The 17,914-nt window shown below is 36.6% G+C and overlaps 1 protein-coding gene across 1 annotated transcript in view; it reads left to right on the forward strand.

Annotated features, from left to right (window-relative positions):
- Nucleotides 1–17,914, forward strand: part of Col24a1 (collagen type XXIV alpha 1 chain) — a 247,900-nt gene that overhangs the window by 134,867 nt on the left and 95,119 nt on the right. The window contains exons 26-29 of the mRNA XM_090333967.1: nucleotides 7,674–7,727; nucleotides 9,759–9,812; nucleotides 10,934–10,987; nucleotides 12,467–12,520. Of these exons, the coding sequence (XP_090190093.1) occupies nucleotides 7,674–7,727; nucleotides 9,759–9,812; nucleotides 10,934–10,987; nucleotides 12,467–12,520 (216 nt within the window). The remainder of the gene's footprint in view (nucleotides 1–7,673; nucleotides 7,728–9,758; nucleotides 9,813–10,933; nucleotides 10,988–12,466; nucleotides 12,521–17,914) is intronic.

Genomic DNA, 17,914 nt, shown 5'->3' on the forward strand with positions numbered 1-17,914 from the left:
CAATCAAACATAGAACATTGTATAAAGGTGGAAATGTCTCATGTTTTACTAGGACCTCAGACTTTAGTTAAAAAGACAATCTACCTTTGGGTCATTAATTCAGACACACTTTAACACCATAGTTTCTAATCTTCTAAAAAAAGGATCATTTTTATTAAACAACAAGTATGTAATTGTTGTGCTGTTATGTATTTTAATGCCATGCAATTCATCCGATCTGCGTCTTTTTCAGATGTTCCGTCTCACAGTCCTCTTCTTTTCCAGTTGTCTAGCTTACTAGCCAGGTCACTCACCAAATACTCTAATAGGAAAATGCTCCCTTGCCGATAACTTTTAGGGTTCTCCTTAGTGGCAGTAGGTTACAATTACTATCTATTTTAATTATGTTATCTACAAGCTAACTACCCATTTATCAGCAGGCTCTGGGCATTTTTATTCTTTGAGGATAAAAGAATCCCCACATAACAGAAAGAGGAGGTGCTGGGTGCTAGTAGCTCACCATTGTAATCCTAGCTACCCAGAAGGCTGAGATCTGGAAAAATCAAGTACAAAGCCTGAGCAGAAAAAAAGTAAGATTTTGTCTCCAAACTAACCAGGTTATAGCAGGGCTGGAGGAGTGGTTTAAATGGTAGAGTGCTTCTTGAGCCAAACCATAATTAATGTATGCTATATTTAGTTTAGAGAGCATCCACATTAATAAATAGAAAATATACTTTGGCTGAACAGTAGATGTACATTACTTTTAAATTGAAATGTGTATTTGTAAAAGATTAGGCAAAAGCTAATGTGTTTCTAAAATGAAGCCGAACTAAATTTTAGGGAAATGAGCTTGTATATTGTTCTTTAAGTGAATTTGCAAGGTTTTAAGGTCTGTTATTCTGTATCCTGTAAATGTAGTTACACAACTACATTTGAAAAGAAAATTGGAAGCATTATAGAAGTATTCTATAATAGTTAAACCACAATAATTTTAAAGATACTTTTCAAATCTAAGAACTTCAAAAAAGTTCTTAAATATTTTAGCCTCAACTAGAAAATATTCTCATTTTGCATTACTTTTCTCGTGAATAGGTAGGATGTGGTTACTTAAAAAAATAGTAGAGAATTTTTAGGTTTCTACTTACTTTAGGGAAAAATAATATTTCTTCTAACTCTAAGAAGTGATTTATTATATATCAGGCTCTTTAGGCCTTCTAAATTTTGGCTTTACCTAACAAAATCTTTAAATAGACTATTACATAGCTCATTTTGAAAAAAAGTGAAATGCTTTCATTCATCATATATTTGTCCAGCTCTTAAAACATGACATGTTCAGAGTGAGAAGCTTGCCATGTTCTTTACTGTGGATTAAATATGAAACATAGTACATTTTTCTTTGTATGTATAGTACTTTAGCATCTTTTTTTGTGGGTCAAGGGGCTTGAACTTTGGGCCTGGTCACTGTCCCTGAGTTCTTCAGTTCAAGGCTAGCACCCTACCCCTGGAGCCACAGCCCCGCTTCCTGTTTTCTAGAGGTTAAATGGAGATAAGAGTTTCATATTGTTTAGTGCCCAGGCTGGCTTTGAACCTGGATCTCAGCCTCCTAAGTAGTTAGGATTACAGTCGTGAGCCATTGCAACTGGCTTTTATCACCCTTTTTTAGAACTTACTTTTTATTTTATTATTAGTTGTTTCTGAATTGACAAGAATAACTATTCAATAACTAACAAAATGAAAATACAACTTTATACATTTCATCTTTAGGAAAAGTACATCATTCTAACAGTAATTTGAAGAAATTTGTGTGATATAAAAATAGATACAAAGCTTAAAGACAACTAATGATAGTACTACAAAGCAGTAGTTGATATTTTAAAGTTTTAAAATACCAAAGCAACTCAAGCAAAGAATTTAGTCATTGTGATTGCTTTAAAATACATCTTCAAATTCTGTGCTATTCTTCCCTTGATTACACACTCATTTCCCTCTCCTAAACTGTAGGAGGAACCAGCCACACCTCTCATGAATGGGGTAAGGCAAGTGACTACATCCTAGCTCCTTCCTTGCTAACTCTACCTCTTAAATCACTTGCTCTATGGAAAGCCCAGTCCCATTGGTCAGGACCTATGGAAGGGCTCATGTAGCAAAGAAATGAGGCCTTCTTGCTCACTGCTTTCTACTGGATCCTGTAACTTTAGTAAGGTTCACAGTCAAGCCTTTGGGTTACCAAAGCAAATGTTATATCTTGGCTATAACCTCATTAAAGATCCTGACCCAAAACCCCCCACTGTAAACCTCTTCTGCCTGACCTCCTAATCACAGAAATGGTTATAAAAATGATTGTCCATTGTTATTTTTAAGCCACTTACTTCAGAGGGTTATTTGCTTTGAAAGGGCAGAGAATTGATCAGACTGTAAAGGATTTCAACTTTTGTTTGGAAATAAAGAAAATTCAGTAGAAAGGAACAAAAGTGATAAAACTTGAGAACAAGTCATGGTGTTATAGTCTTTTTTTAAAAAAACTTCTTGTAATGCGAAGGAAGAGAAGCCCATAGGAAATCCTTGTCTGACACATGCATTTCAGCATCAGCTCTATAACTGACTTACACAGCATTTACAATTCATGGAAGGTACCAAGACATGAAGACCTGCCTGGAAGGTAGCCCTTGGGGTAAGATTAAACTTTCCAGAATCTTCTCTCCATTGTAAATGTGTTGTTTTCCAATCCATCGTGATGGATTAGACCATATCATTAGTCTCTTAAAACATTCTTTCTATGAAACAGAGGAAAAAGTAGGTTTTGAATGTAATTACCTTCAGTTCAGATTGTACTTTACTTTGGTCCATTAATTTTCTCTTATTTGGCTGACAGCAAAAAAAAAGCATTCTCAATAGAATAATTTCATAAACCATCTTGTCAAACAGTTACCAAGGCTCCTACTTTTTGCTTCCAAACTCTTGGACAGTCTGTACAAGTTTTTTCCACTTTCTCTTCATCTATACCCTCATAACTCTACAGAAAACAGATCCAAACACAGAAAAGCTACTGAAAATTGTCTTAGCGATTACTATCAACCTTGTGACTGCCAAGTCTTCCACAGCCTTTGCCATGTGACGCTAATTGCTCTCTAATGGAATTTTTATTAGCTTGCTTTGCACATTCCTGGATGTCTCCTAGAAACTCTTGATATTGCTTTCTCTTGTCTCCAAAGATTCTTCACTGAGTCTCTTCTTGGCCATATTTTATTGTAACTATACATAATCACCCTATGAGTACAATTGTCTTTTAAAACTGAGATTCACACATTAATATTTTAATGGCTTGCTTGTCACCTTTTCTGAAATGCTGGCTTCCACCACACCTAAATTGATAATCTCTTTTATTTATGAAAGAATTTATTAACATTGATTTTTACATCATATTTCAAATGATGAGTTTAACACACAGGTATTCAAGAAGGGAATCTATATATACAATCATTGGCACTTAGATTTTATAACATAATCAAAATTAGGCTGAGGGTTTATATGTCATAGATACATAATAATCTATGTAATAAAACATTATGTCTATAGAATCATAAGTTTTTATGACTATGTAGTTGTGTTTATATTTCCAGTACCATGTCCATAGCATTGGGTATGTAACTTTTGAGTCCTCACTCTGTACTGCTTGGATCTAATAGCCACATATTAAGGATACCATGCTCCTTTTGTTCCTTAGGTCTTGACTTGTCTCACTCAACATGATTCACTCTAGATTCATCCACTTCCCTGCAAATGCCATTATTTTATCTTGTCTGTAGTCTATGCAGAATTCCATTGTATATATATACCACATTTTCTGTATCCATTCATCTGCAGTAGGGCATCTAGATTGTTTCCACTGCCTGGCTATTGTGAATAGTGCAGAGATAAACATAGCTGAGCAGGTGTCCTTATCATATCTTGGGTTATGATGTTCAGGGTAGATACCCTGAGATGATTCCCAGAAGTATATTTCCAATACCATTGACCTCGTTCTCTAGACCCTCCTCAATACCAATTAGCCTTAAATTAGGCTTCCTATTTGTATCTTGGACCTCTTGTAGCGTTTTCTCATATTTCCTAGATTTGAATTGACTAATTTTCTGTTCTTTTTCTATAACAACTAAATTATCTTCAACCCGGGAAATTCTCTCTTCTGCATTGTCTAACCTGCTATCAAAGCTATCTACCTTGTTCTTCATCTCCCTTGCTTCTGATTGCTCATTTTTGATGCCTTGCATCTCTTGTTTTAGATCATGTATGGATTTCTTTAGCTCCTTGATTTCCATTTGAGTGGTTAGCTCAGCAGCTTTATTCTCTTTGGACATTTGTTGGAGTTCAGTCACCTTTTTGTTTGTGGATTCTATGAATTCATCCATTTTTCTTTGAAAAACCTTTATTATGGCCTCCTTTATAGCTTCCCCTTTTTCACATATCAGCTTGTTTATGGTTTCCTCTTGTTTAGCTGTGGCTTTCTCCCTTATCTCTTTCTTTATGTTTTCACATTTTTCATTAATGATGTTTATCAATTTCATTTGTTTAGCAATTTTAAGGCTCTCCTCTAGATTTGCCACTGACTGCTCCATTGCCTGTTTATGTTGGGTGGGAGATGCTATTCCTTGATTTGACATTTTTCTTGAGTTTCTTGTTCTGCCCATTTGAAAATGGGAGCAAGATTAATATTAAACAACATTATAATTTTTCAGATATAACCAATGTAGACCTTTGGCTGACAATAGATGTTCACTCTTTCAGATTGGTAATATCACTCTCTCTTTCTTTTTGTGCACTTACATACAAATCTAATACAACCATAGATGACCAATTTATGACCAAAACCATAAGCCCCTCAATCCAATCTCTATTGTATTTAAGTCCCTCTGGACCTAGAGTATAGTTGAACACCTAGATACACAGCATTGCTCAACAACCATCAAATGTAGATCCATGCATTATAAGATTTGAAGGATGAACAGAGGACCAGAGATAGAAAAATAATATGAAAGATGACAAGGTAGGTAGGAAAAGAATAATACAGGAGTATAAGAATATTGTAGTAATGAAGAAAAGGTATCATGTAAGGATAACTGACGTAAGGTGATAGACAGGTAGAGTATTTGTGTAGAAAGTTTAGATGAACTTAAATAATACTTATCAAAATAAGAAGAGTAGTAAGAATACATAGAGAAAAGAGGGAGGTAGATATGGGAGATTTTAAAAAAAGAAAACAGCAACAAAATAAAACAACACACACACAAAAAACAAAAACAAACAACAACAACAACAAAAAAAAAAGGTGGGGGGAGATTCCTCACTGTTCTGAGTTCTTACCCAAGAGATACTAGGTTTGAGAACCAGGAGTTTAAAAAGCAGATGACTGTATCAATATGGATATCGTTTTTTATTCAGACTGTACCCAGAGCTGTCACTGTGTTTCTAGGAACTACCACAGTGACAGCAGGATTGGGGGAAAAGAGAAGAGAAAAAAAGAAAAGAAAAGGAATGAATCATAACATTAGAAAAAAAGGTGTAGGTTAAATGGCAAAGAGAAAAATAAGAACATCTAAAAATGCAAATGAAATTGGGTAGAAGGGAAAAAAGGGTATTCTTCAGTTTTTTGGTTGTTGGGGGGCAGGACAGGAAACTTGTGTCTCCATTATATTCGGGATCTAAACACTTCACAAAGTCTTTTTCTCTTGTGATTTGGCTTTGCAGTTTTTCGGATCAGATTGCTTGATTGGTAAAAACAAAGCTGAAAGATCCACGTGCGGCTTTGTTTACCAGGTCTGGGGCGGGCGCAGGGGACGGACTTCAGCAGAGCTGGGGCCAGATTTCTGGCTAAGGGATCTCTGGGAAATCCTTTGCCAGTGAGAAAGATGGCACTGTCAGCAACACCTCTCAGGCTCCAATTGCTTTGGTCGGGTCTTTGCCACCAGTCAAGATGGCGCTGCTCTCAGCTGGAGGGGGGGGGCTCCCTCCCGGGCTCCCTCCCAGTGCCGTTCTGCAAGCAGAAGTGGAAACTTCTCCTCGGTGGTACTCACAAATTGCTGGGTTCTCCGGTTTCGTGTAGCTGGCAGGTCCATGCACGGCCGGGTGTGGGCTCTGGGCTCGTGCAGGCGCTGTGTGGCTCTGTCTGCAGCCGGCAGGTCTGCGCTGTCGAGATGTGCTGTCTCTGCTCTGATTCAGGAGAGCCTTTGTCTCCCCTGCCGATCCGCAGCTGGTGGGGCTCCACGCTCGGCTCATATGTCTTATTGGGACATATATAAGATACAGCAGAGGTCTGGGAAGTAGTGTGCATCTAGATGCAAACAGCATTACTTAGTTCTTTCCCCCTTTTGTCATTGACAGTTTGCATTGCTGGGCATCTGAAGTTCACACCTATAGTCCTAGCTCCTCAGGAGGCTGAGATCTGAGGATCACAGTTCAAAGCCATCCTGGGCAAAAAAAATCTGTGAGACTGTTATCTCCAACGAAACAGTAGAAAACCATAAGTGGCACTGTGGCTCCAAGTGGAAAAGCACTAACCTTAAGTCCCAATGGCAGGGCCCAGGTCCTGAGTTCAGGCCCAACAACTGACCAAAAAAGAATAGAAAGAAAGGAGGGGAGGAAGGAAGGAAGGAAGGAAGGAAGAGAATGAAAGAGAAAAAGAAAAGTTTGCATTTGTGAGGTCTTCTGAAGCCAGACATTCTATCAATTAGAAAGTAAATGCTATGAGTTGAATGAAATAACCTTTGTGTGGAATTCTAGCCTTTATGGTATGTAAGGTTAGTTCAAATGGGTTATATTAGTCTATTTTTGATATTATAATGAGATGCATTGTGTGTGTGTGTGTGCGTGTGTGTGTGCACACGCACACGCACAGCCTAAGCACTGCCTCTCAGCCTTTTCATTGAAGGCTGACACTCTACCACTTGAATCACATCTCTACTTGTGCCTTTCCTGTTTATTGGAGATAAGAGTCTCCCAAACTTCCATGCTTAGCCTGGCTTCCAACCATGATTCTCAGAATTCAATGCTCTAAGCAGATAGAATTACAGGTGTGAACCACTAGCACCTGGCTTTCAACCATCTTTGCTGGAAGGTAGTTAAAGGAGTGGTTTCTTCACTTTCTGACTCAGCACCATGGCAATTTTCATTTTTTGAGCTTACATCAGAATGGATAATTATTTAAATTTTCACTTGATCATTTTCTTCTCTGTGTTGAGAGGTTTTTGATTCATTTATCCAAGACTTAGATCTGTCTTGCACACAGCAACTAGAATAGACACCAAATATTTTGTGAGTAACTGAATAAATGAATGAATGAATAAGTATTAAGAGCCTTTCAAAGAAATAAGTCACAAAAATGATTTATTAAGCTAATATATGTACATCAAGCAGAAAAATATAGCATCTGGTAGACTATCAGTTCATGCAAGCAGAGATTTAGATTTGGGTTAGGAACACCTTGCCTCCTCATATCGGCTCTATACATTTGCCAATTGAATAAGTTGATTCTGACTCAAAAATAGGCTGTGCACTTATAGAAGGAATTTTACTCCAAATAAATCTAACAATAATATTACTATTACATGAGGAAGAAAAATGGGTATTAATGGCTAGAATGCCACATCAACAATGTAATCTATATGTATTTTCTGTTTTGTTTTGCTTTGTTTTCCTAAAAGGGACCTGTTGGTTTACCAGGAGAAGTAGGAGTGACTGGATGCACTGGCGAAAAGGTATCTCTTTCATTGTTTTGTTTTATAGCAATGATTCCAGTCTAAGTTGTAGAGAGACATCTTTATATTAAAGATGACATTTTTAATAATTACAAATGATTTTTAGCTTCAATAATTACCCCTACCGAATTACTTTAATATATTGAAATGTAGCTATTCAACATTCTATACTTCTAATTTTTTTTTTGCCAGTCCTGGGCTTGAGCTCAGGGCCTGAGCACTGTCCTTGGATTTTCTCAAGGCTATAGCTCTACCACTCGAGCCTCAGCACCATTTCCAGCTTTTTCTAATGTATGTGGTACCGAGGAATTGAACCCTGGTCTTCGTGCATACTAGGCAAGCACTCAACCACTAGGCCAAACTCCCGGCCTAATGCTTCTAATTTTTAAAGGACCAAGTACCCTTCTGATTAGAAAAATGTGGCTCAGGGGCCAAGAGCATGGCCTAGTGATAGAATGTTTGCCTACCATGCATGAAGCCCCAGGTTCAATTCCTTGGTACTACGTACCAGACAAAAGCCAGAAGTGGTGCTGTGGCACAAGTGGTAGAGCAATAGCCTTGAGAAAAACCCAAGAACAGTGCCTAGGCCCTGAGTTGAAGCCCACGACAGGCTAAAGAAGAAAGGAAGGAAGGGAAAAAGAGAGCGAGAAAGAGAGAGGAAAGAAAGAAAGTTTGAAAAGAAAACAGAAAATGAATAGCCTAAGTGTATGCCTACAAAAATGTGACTTTAATCTATTTTATCCTAGCCACGGGAGGTAATTTTCAATGTCCTTCAACTACACTCTTTCACAATTTCTTATGAGTTGTTTTTTTCTCTTAGTATTTTTCATCTCTAGAGTATCCTCACTTTCTCCCTATTTACTCAAAACCAGATGCTAGACTAAGCTGAATTCCTATTTTCTCTACAGCCACCTTGAACTCCACTAAGCTTTTTGATTTCTTCTGTTCTAGAAAGTAGAATGAGCACCACAAAGTTTAAAATTGAGTTGTCTGCTAATTGTTTTATCTCAGGCAATATCATGCTTATAGTTACTTGAAAGTGGAATCTAAGTTTCTTTTAAAATGTCTCTTCTTAATTAAACTAGACCTGCTTAATTTATATAATAATCTAATGTGATTTTTTTTTAATTCAGATAGTAATATCATTCTTTTGTTCTAGTTTATTTTAGGGCTTACTTAAGTCTTATACACTTACATTGTAACAATGCTGAGAATTTTAATGACAGTTTAGTCCTTTTAATATGTGTAGATTTGATTATTATAATCTCCTCCAGAATTATTTCTATAGTTTTTTCTGGGATAGGCCCCTAACCCTTCTACCTTCTGGACAGCACATGGTTCCTATATTAGCTGAATGGAATCCCTTAATGCGAGTACCTCCCATGCCCTGCCCACCTTTGTGCTGATAGGCTCCTGCATCCTATGTTAGCTGAATGGACTTCCTCAATAAACGAGTTCCTGCCTTGATGGGTCTCCCTGACGCATCTGATTGTCCCCTGGCAAGGGAGGGCTGGGTTCGGGCGGTCAGTTTGCCCTCTCCTTTCTCGGCTTGTCCTGGTCCGGGCGTGTTCTCCAGATCCCTCCTGCAGGTCAGGAGGGACCCAGGACAAAAAACCCCAGCAGTTTTTAATTTTGGTTGACAGACTACAAAAATAACTTGTTTTCAATGGCTATATAGATTAAAATTTTAATATATTTTGACATCTTTTCTATTTTCATGTTTCATAAAATTGTAAATATTTTCACTTTAACGTGGTACATACTTTATATTTAAGTCCTAGGTATTGACAGTTTCTATGTTCTTCCTCTTAATAAGACTTACTATTTTTTCTTACTTTGAAAACATCTTAAGAGAAATGCTATTGTACTGCCTTGCAATGTTAAAGGGAAATGCAAGATTCATAAATTTAAAATATTAAAAATTAAGATGAAATCACTATGTAAGGTATAATTCTGGCGAATTTTCTAGCCTTATCTCAGTGATGAGTAGTTAGCATGACTCATTGGTACTCTTTTTCTTCATTTTGAAAGGGAGAAAGAGGAAGTCCAGGCCCAATGGGTCCCCAGGGAGAAAAAGGCTTTATGGTAAGAACTCAGTGATTTGAAAAATATGTTTCCAAGGCAGACAATAAAGCTAAGGTATTTCAGAGATAGAATTGTCATGACTGGAATTTAAATGAAAAAATATGCTACTTTTATTTTTCTATTACAATTTTTTAATGCTTTATCTTCCAAAATGCTATTTGTCATCAATACACTTCAAAGCATAGAAATGAATGCCTTCATCAAATAAGTACTTGGTTTTAGGAGAATTAAACCACACTACATTAGCTAAGTGTATTAGAAGAAAATTGAATTAAAATAGTACATTTTCTGATACAATTTGTAATTTATGTGGCAGAGAGCATCATTGTGTTCTTCTACAAGTTTGTGGTCATCAGGTAATTTTTTGGCCCTTAAGGGATCAGGCCTAAAATTTACCTTACTGTCTTGCATCTTAAAAATATAATGAAAGCTGAGAGATTTTTATATCTAGGTTATATTTTTTAGTTCATTTAATAGTTTCTAAGAATGATACGGACTGAAATGATTGTTACCAGTTTAAAAAATAGTCTTTCTTACAGAAAACATATTGTAATGGATCTTATGGTGCATGGTGTATAATGCCTATTATTCTTCATTTTTAACTTACATGTTATCAGAAAGCTTTAGAACAAATTCCATTTTTAAAAGCACTCTCCAGTTGCTTGACAGCTAGAAAACTGAACATCCACACAATTTAAAGATTCGATATCTTCTAAAACATTATCAGAATTAGTGTCAATACCATAAAGGGTGAAGCTTTTACAGTCCAGGGCAGTGTACACATTTGCTTTCCTCAATTACAGAGTTCCCTGAACTCTCTGATTTCAAATGTGGAAATTATCACATACATACATACAGGAGATACCATAACCTTCTGGAAGATGAAATAAATCACTACATGGTAAGTAAAGACCTTCCAAGAAATGGATACACTGTTCACATATGTTTCTATATACACATGTTCTAATTTCTGTGGTATTTCTGCAGAATATTTCCTTATGGCCTTTTATATCTTGAATGGGACTAGGAAATCTCAAATTATCCCTTTTGTTGTTATTTATTGATTTATCTTAAATTTACAAAACTGGTTTTATATCTTTCTGATTTTACTTAAATTCTAGGGATATGAAGGTCCACCAGGAGTTCAAGGACCCACGGGACCAGTGGGACTGCCTGTGAGTACAGAACAGGCCTGCCACAATGCCGACTTTCATCTAAACTCATCAATTCTAATGCACTGCCTTTCTTAAGTTCATGTGAGATAAGTCTTTTGCAAAGTTTTGGTGACTATTTCATTCCCAATTACTCTGAAACACTTTCTAATATCTCAGATTTCTTCACCTTAATGTGAAGAAATAACTTGTTGCAATTCTTTAACCAAAGTAAACCTATTTAAAGTTTATTTGAATAATCTTGTCTACAAAATTTGATTACTGATATAACCTATAATTGAGACCAAATGAATAAACAAATCATAAATGTTTATGTTTTCCTTAGAAATTTCAGTTATCCTCTAAAAGCCAATTTGTAATGATGGGAAATATACCTTTGTTCAGGAGAACTTAACTTTTGAAAACAAAATATCTCATCTGTTGTTTATGGAAAAATTGTGAAATCTTGCTCCAAATGGGGCAAAGTTTTGTTTCTCAGAGTTTGATAGTCATTATAAACATGATTATGAAAACTCTATTCAGTGTCCCTTGAACAAAACTTACCTTACCAGAAATGATTTATACTAGGTTTTTGATGCCTTGGTTTTAAAAATAGGCTTGAATTTTCAAAATATTCATGAATGCCATCAGCTTCTGAAAATACAAATAAACTTGAAATGCTTAAATCAGCAATAAATAAATCTAATTTTAACTAAGCTTTTATTGAAAAATAGAAAGTATCATTATGCTTAATAGAGAGCAACTCAAATTTTCATTACAGACTACTTTTGTGGCATATTAATTTGGAACAGTTTGAGATATTTATTCTGGCTTCATAACAAAGTCTTTTCACATGCTGAAATTATTATAAATGTATAGAGTAATAGAAAAGAAAATTGATAGGAGCCACTGCAGATGATCAGACAACTCAAAGTAGTCTGACTTAAGGGGTATCTTCTTCCCTTTTTCTCTATCCCAAAACTATTATCCAGTGAATAGTGAAAGTTTCCTATTCTTTATTCATGGTATAAACACTCAAAGATGTCATTGCTCCAAACAGAATAATTAAAAAGCAAGGTATTAGGAAAAGGTTCATGACATTTGATAATTAAACCATATTTTAGCTGGGCGCGATGGCTCACACCTGTAATCCTAGCTACTCAGGAGGCTGAGATCTGAGGATTTTGTTTCAAAGCCAGACCTGACAGCAAAGAACGTGAGACTCTTATCTCTAATTAACCTCTAGTAAATGGGAAGTGGGGTTGTGGCTCAAGGGTAAGGGCAGTAGCCTTGAGCTAAAGAGTTCAGGGACAACCAGGCCCAGAGTTCAAGCTTATCATACCCCACAAAAAAAAAAAAATTAAGGAGACTAATTAATTTTATGTTTTAAATTGCTAAGACATACCTAAGTAAAATTATGAATTGTAGTCTGACAACTGAATTTAATAATTGACTTTTCGATGTGAACATGTTAATAATTGACTTTTAAATTTGAACATGTAGGGTCATGTGGGAGCAAGAGGACCACCTGGGACTCAAGGTCCTAAAGGACAAAGAGTAAGTCATACAATAAAAAGAAATATATTTAAAATGGTATTCTTTTTTTTGCCAGTTCTGGAGCTTGAACTCAGGGCCTGAGCACTGTCCTAGGGCTTTTCTCAAGGCCAGAGTTCTATAATTTGAGCCACAACACCACTTCTGCTTTTCTCTATGTACGTGGTACCGAGGAATCAAACCTAGGTCTTTGTGCATGCTAGGCAAGCACTCTACCACTAGGCCAAACTCCCGGCCCCTGAAACACTATTTTATGGTGTCTCATGCCTCCTAACTACTCAGGAGGCTGATATCTGAAGATCATGGTTTGAAACCAGCCTGGCCAGGAAATTCTGTGAGACTCTCTCTCATTAACCAATAAAAAACCAGAAGTCGTGCTATGGCTCAAAGAACACTAGCCTTGCGAAAAAAATCTCAAGGGCAGTGCCCAGAACTGGCACAAAAGAAAAATTACTTCATTAATGTTACATGTTCATCAAAATTAGATCCACTAGGACCAAGGAGTTAGTTTAGAGGTAGAGTATTTGCTTTGCAAATGCTTGCAAGTGTGAGGTGCTAAATTTATTCCCTACCACCGGGGAGGGGGAAAGGCTCAGATTCCTAGAAACATGTATGCATCATACTTGAAATTTTATTGTCACTGAATTTGAAAGACAATTAACATTAATCAAAATATGACTCTGATATAGTGTATTTGCATAATCTTCTTTTCTCAGTCCTTCCACTGTGATTGTGATCTTAGTACCTTAAATTCATCTTCCCAATGTTTGGTTTTTATATCACTCACAAAAATATGAAAATACTTGTCTATCCCACCAGAAGAAAAGGTGTCTGGTTAGGGCCAACCATTTTCCTGCCACTCCAAAGGCTAAGGGAATCAGATTTTTAAGCATATCTACAATCTATAGCATAATGTATCAGTACGCTAGGGAGTAATTTTACTCTTGTACATATATGTAGGTCCCACAGAAAACTGACAGTGTACATATATGCTTTCCCTCCTCTGGCTGATGTACATTTATCAGATGGTTACATGGGTAGTATAATACCCCTAGAACTATTAGTACCCCTACTTGAGGAGGCTGCCTGCTCAACTCCCTTTTACCTATCAGCTCTTTACACATCAAGCCTCGTTATTTTTGCTGATCCCCTGCAATATGCAAAAGACAAACCCATGGAAGACTCAAAACTAATTATCTCTAAGATCTAGACCACATTTGATTTTATAGTTGCATGGCTTACTGTCTAGTAGCTTTTGAAGTATTGTGCAATATTAACATGTTCCAGAGAACAGGAAAAATTCCAAGCAAGAAACAAATGTTCTCTCATCTCAAGAAGCAGCATAAGCAAATTAATTTCATATTTTTTTCTAACCTATTTAGTGAAGGTTGTGTAATCTTACTTCTGCTATAGCTGAAAGGTAATAGAATTGGCTGAAAGACCATTCTTATATATCCCTAGATGAAAAGCAACACATATGTTTAAAGTATTATTTATCTTATATTCTCTAAGCTTTGTTTCTGAAGAGTAGTTCAGTGAAGTGAAATAATCTAATATACCAAAAATAAACAAGATAAACAATATAATACAATAAAGTCATTTCTCATAGGTAGACAACACAAAGTCACAGATTCTCTATTCTAGTAATAGAAAGATGGTAGTTTTGTCTGCTGGGTTTCTAGGATTCAAACGGCCTTAACTGTTGCCTTTTATCTACACCTATTTGATGCTGTAGGAGCAAGTGATGCTTTGATATTTATCTGGCACATATTTCTTTGTCTAGATGCCCAAACAGGAGAAATGACACACAAGAGAGAATTAACCTCATCTTCTTACATACTGTAAATTGGGTCTCTGTCAATGAAACGCTTTTATATATTGTACTTTTTCTCTAAGAGGGCTGTACAGAGGCATGCAATTGAATAGCTTGTTATTCTGACTTTGCCGTTTGAGTTACATTCAGTGAGGAAGATTAAAATAGTTATCCTAGTTTCCTGTGGAAGAAGAGAAAAGGACCTGACTATACATGCACTTAGCCTTCAAGGAAATCTTACCATGAGGGTAAGGCATCCATCAGTATTCACATTTAGATTCAATGATACATAGTACTAGTACATAGTACATAGTACCATTCTGAATGATAGGGGACCGTTTTCCTGGTGATTTCTTCTCTGGAAATAACTTTAGAACAAGAAGATTTTCCCCATCCAGGCACAGTTGCTCTTGCCTGTAATCCTAGCTACTCAGGAGGTTGAGAACTGAGGATCGCAGTTCAAAGCCAGCTCGGTCACTAAAGAAAGTGAGACTGTTATTTCTAAAAAACCACTAGAAAATGGGAAGTGGGGGTTGAGGCTCAAGGGGTAGGGTGATAGCTTTGAGCTGAAGAGCTCAGGGACAGTGCCCAGACCCAGAATTCAAGCCCCAAAACCTAAAAAAAAAAAGAATATTTTCCCCAAAGTTACTGATAATGTTAGTTTTGCTTCCTGAAACATTTGGTTCCAGCTGTGTAAATCAAGAGCCAGGAGAGATTGCTAGGCATCATTAGACAGGCATGTGAGTGATTTAAAATTAATAGAAGGGTCATGCAAGACAGATATGGCTTAAAAGAAATATAAACATATTGACTCCTAGTCACGAAGACATTTGTTCAGTGCACACAGCTGTTCCCTTCATTTATAGATACTTAGCTCATGGAGTTCATTACAGAAGTCAGAAATGGACCTCATGTTCTCATAAATGTCTTCTTAAATTAAAGTAGTCCTAAAAATTCTTCACTAAGACTTCTTAAAGGGCTTCTTGGGGGCTGAGAGTATGGCCTAGTGGTAGAGTGCTTGCCTAGCATACATAAAGCCCTGTATTCAATTCCTTAGTACCACATACACAGAAAAAGCCCAAAGTGGTACTGTGGCTCAAGTGGTAGAGCTCTAGCCTTGAGAAAGCCTAAGGACAGGCTCTGAGTTCAAGCCCTAAGACTGGCAAAAAAAAAAAAGTCATTTTGCTCAGCACAAGTGGCTCACGCCTTGTAATTAATTCTAGGGTGATATCTGAGGATTACAGTTCAAAGATAGCCCAGGTAGAAAATTCTGTGAGACTGTTATCTCCAATTAACCACCAAAGCTCCTGACATGGAGCTGTGACTCCAGTGGTGGAGAGCTAGCCTTCAGAAAATCAAACAACAAACAAATAGGGAAACCTTACAACAACACTCAGGCTCAAGGTCCACATTATACAGTTGTACAATTGTGGAGTGACAACTTAACATTATCAAGGCTCTGATTGCATCTAACCAACTAACTCTCTGTCTGTCTGTCTGTCTGTCTCTCCTCCTCCAGCTCCCTCTCTCACACCCAAACATGCTCATAATAATAGTAGCAATAAGGTAAAAGCATTTTAACATATAACAATAAAAAAGTATCTTTAAGTAAGAGATAAGATGAGTATCTATATATTACAGAGATCCTTCCAATGATAACAACCATCAATTTATCATGAATATTTAATACTCAGTTGTAAACTTCTGCTTAATTCCAAGTATAGCCTACATTCATTTCCTAAATAAACTAACATTTATTCCTTTTGAAACATTGATATATTAGAAAGAAAATGCACAGTTATTCACACTTTGGACGTTTTAAGTCAGAAAACTTAATCTCCACAGGTTTCAGTTTCTTAATCTTAAAAAGTGGGATTTAGAATAATCAATGTTGGCAATAGAAGACATATGTCTATTTTGTCTGTTGTGGGGATTGAACTTTGGGCCTGTGAGCTGTTCCTGAGATCTTTTTACTTAACACTAACTAGTACTCTACCACTTTGAGCCACAGAGCCTCTTCCAGATTATAGATGAGTGCCACAAACTTTCCTGTCTGATCTGGTTTGTTATAGTAAAAACAGCTCATAAAAATATAAAAGCTAAACCAAAGCATATTTTAGAAGGAATATAAAAAGATGGTGCTTTGCAAGACACCGGTGGCTCACACCTGTAATCATAGCTACTCAGGAGTCTGTGAACCCAGGATCATGATTCAGAGCCGACCCAGACAGGAAAGTCCATGAGACTCTCATCTCCAATTAAACTCCAGAAAACAGGTCCTGAGTTACAGCTCCATAACCAACAACAGCAATGGTAAACAACAAACAAACAAACACTCAAGGAAACTCCTTTAAATCAGGAAATTTCCTGTATCAGGAAATTGACATACTCCTCTGTAGAAATGACTTGTGATTCTCATTTTCTAACTGATACAAATAGAAGCTACATCCCTTCTTTTTTTATTCTTGTTACTGTGTCAGTCCTGTGGTTTTGCATCAGGGCTTGTGCTCTATCTCTGAGCATTTCTGCTCAAAGCCAGCACTCTACATAGCTCCACTTTTGGCTTTTGGGGTAATTAATAAGAGATAAGAGTTTCACTGACTTTCTTGCCCAGGCTATCTTTGAGATCCTCAAATCTCATCCTCCTGAGTGGCTCGGATTACAGATGTGAGCCCCAGCACCAGGCACGGCCCTTCATGTTTTCAAAGAACAATTTATTATCAGGTGTAGTTGTGCAGGGGGGTTTCACTGTGATGCATGCATACAAAATACTACAATCAAATGCACCGTCTCTATCATTCTCATCTCTCTCATTTCCTTCTTAAAACTATTTTATTGTACTATTTATAAAGTATTTCAACCATATTTATCCTCTCTACTCCTACTAGTTTCTGACCCCCAATAGAAACTGTTTTCCATTCCTGCCATTTTTTCTTTATTTTTTTAATGAGTAGTCATTGTATAAAGGATTTTCAGCATGGTATTTCACATATATTACATTGTAGTCAGGTTGACATGTTTAGCCGGTTGGTAACATCCTCCCATTGTAAGCATGCCAAGACCATCTTCTTCTTTGAATCCTCCTCTTGCTCTTTGACATTCTTCTCTCTATGTCCACTTCACTTGTATAATTTACCTTTCTGTTCTTTAAGTTTCATAAGAGAAAACTTATCCAAGGAAAAAATAGTATTAAGTGTTACGAAGATACACAACTAGTTCAGTTACAGGTGGATTAAATTCCTCAAAAGGGACTTCAAGATAGTCTAAGAAAAGTTATTATTTTAGATAGGAGAAATAATTATTACTTTATTAAAGAATGAATCACCTGTAATAAACTACTGAATGAATATTGAGATATTTTAAATTCACATGAATATTGACAGCAGCTCTGCCTGTGCCTTTTCTGGGCCCCTGCTAATAGTTCAGCAAATATACAGCACTATTCATTTTCTAACAGCATGAGAGAAAAGCACCATTTCAAGCTTAAAAAACTTGCAGGTGTGAAGACAGAGACTTTTAAATAAATTTAGAGTTGTTTTAAGAATGAATCCTATACCCATAGAGGAGGAACAAAGGAATGACTT

Source organism: Megascapheus bottae, chromosome 6, assembly GCF_031878675.1.
Source record: "Megascapheus bottae isolate mThoBot1 chromosome 6, mThoBot2.hap1, whole genome shotgun sequence".
Taxonomy (NCBI): domain Eukaryota; kingdom Metazoa; phylum Chordata; class Mammalia; order Rodentia; family Geomyidae; genus Megascapheus; species Megascapheus bottae.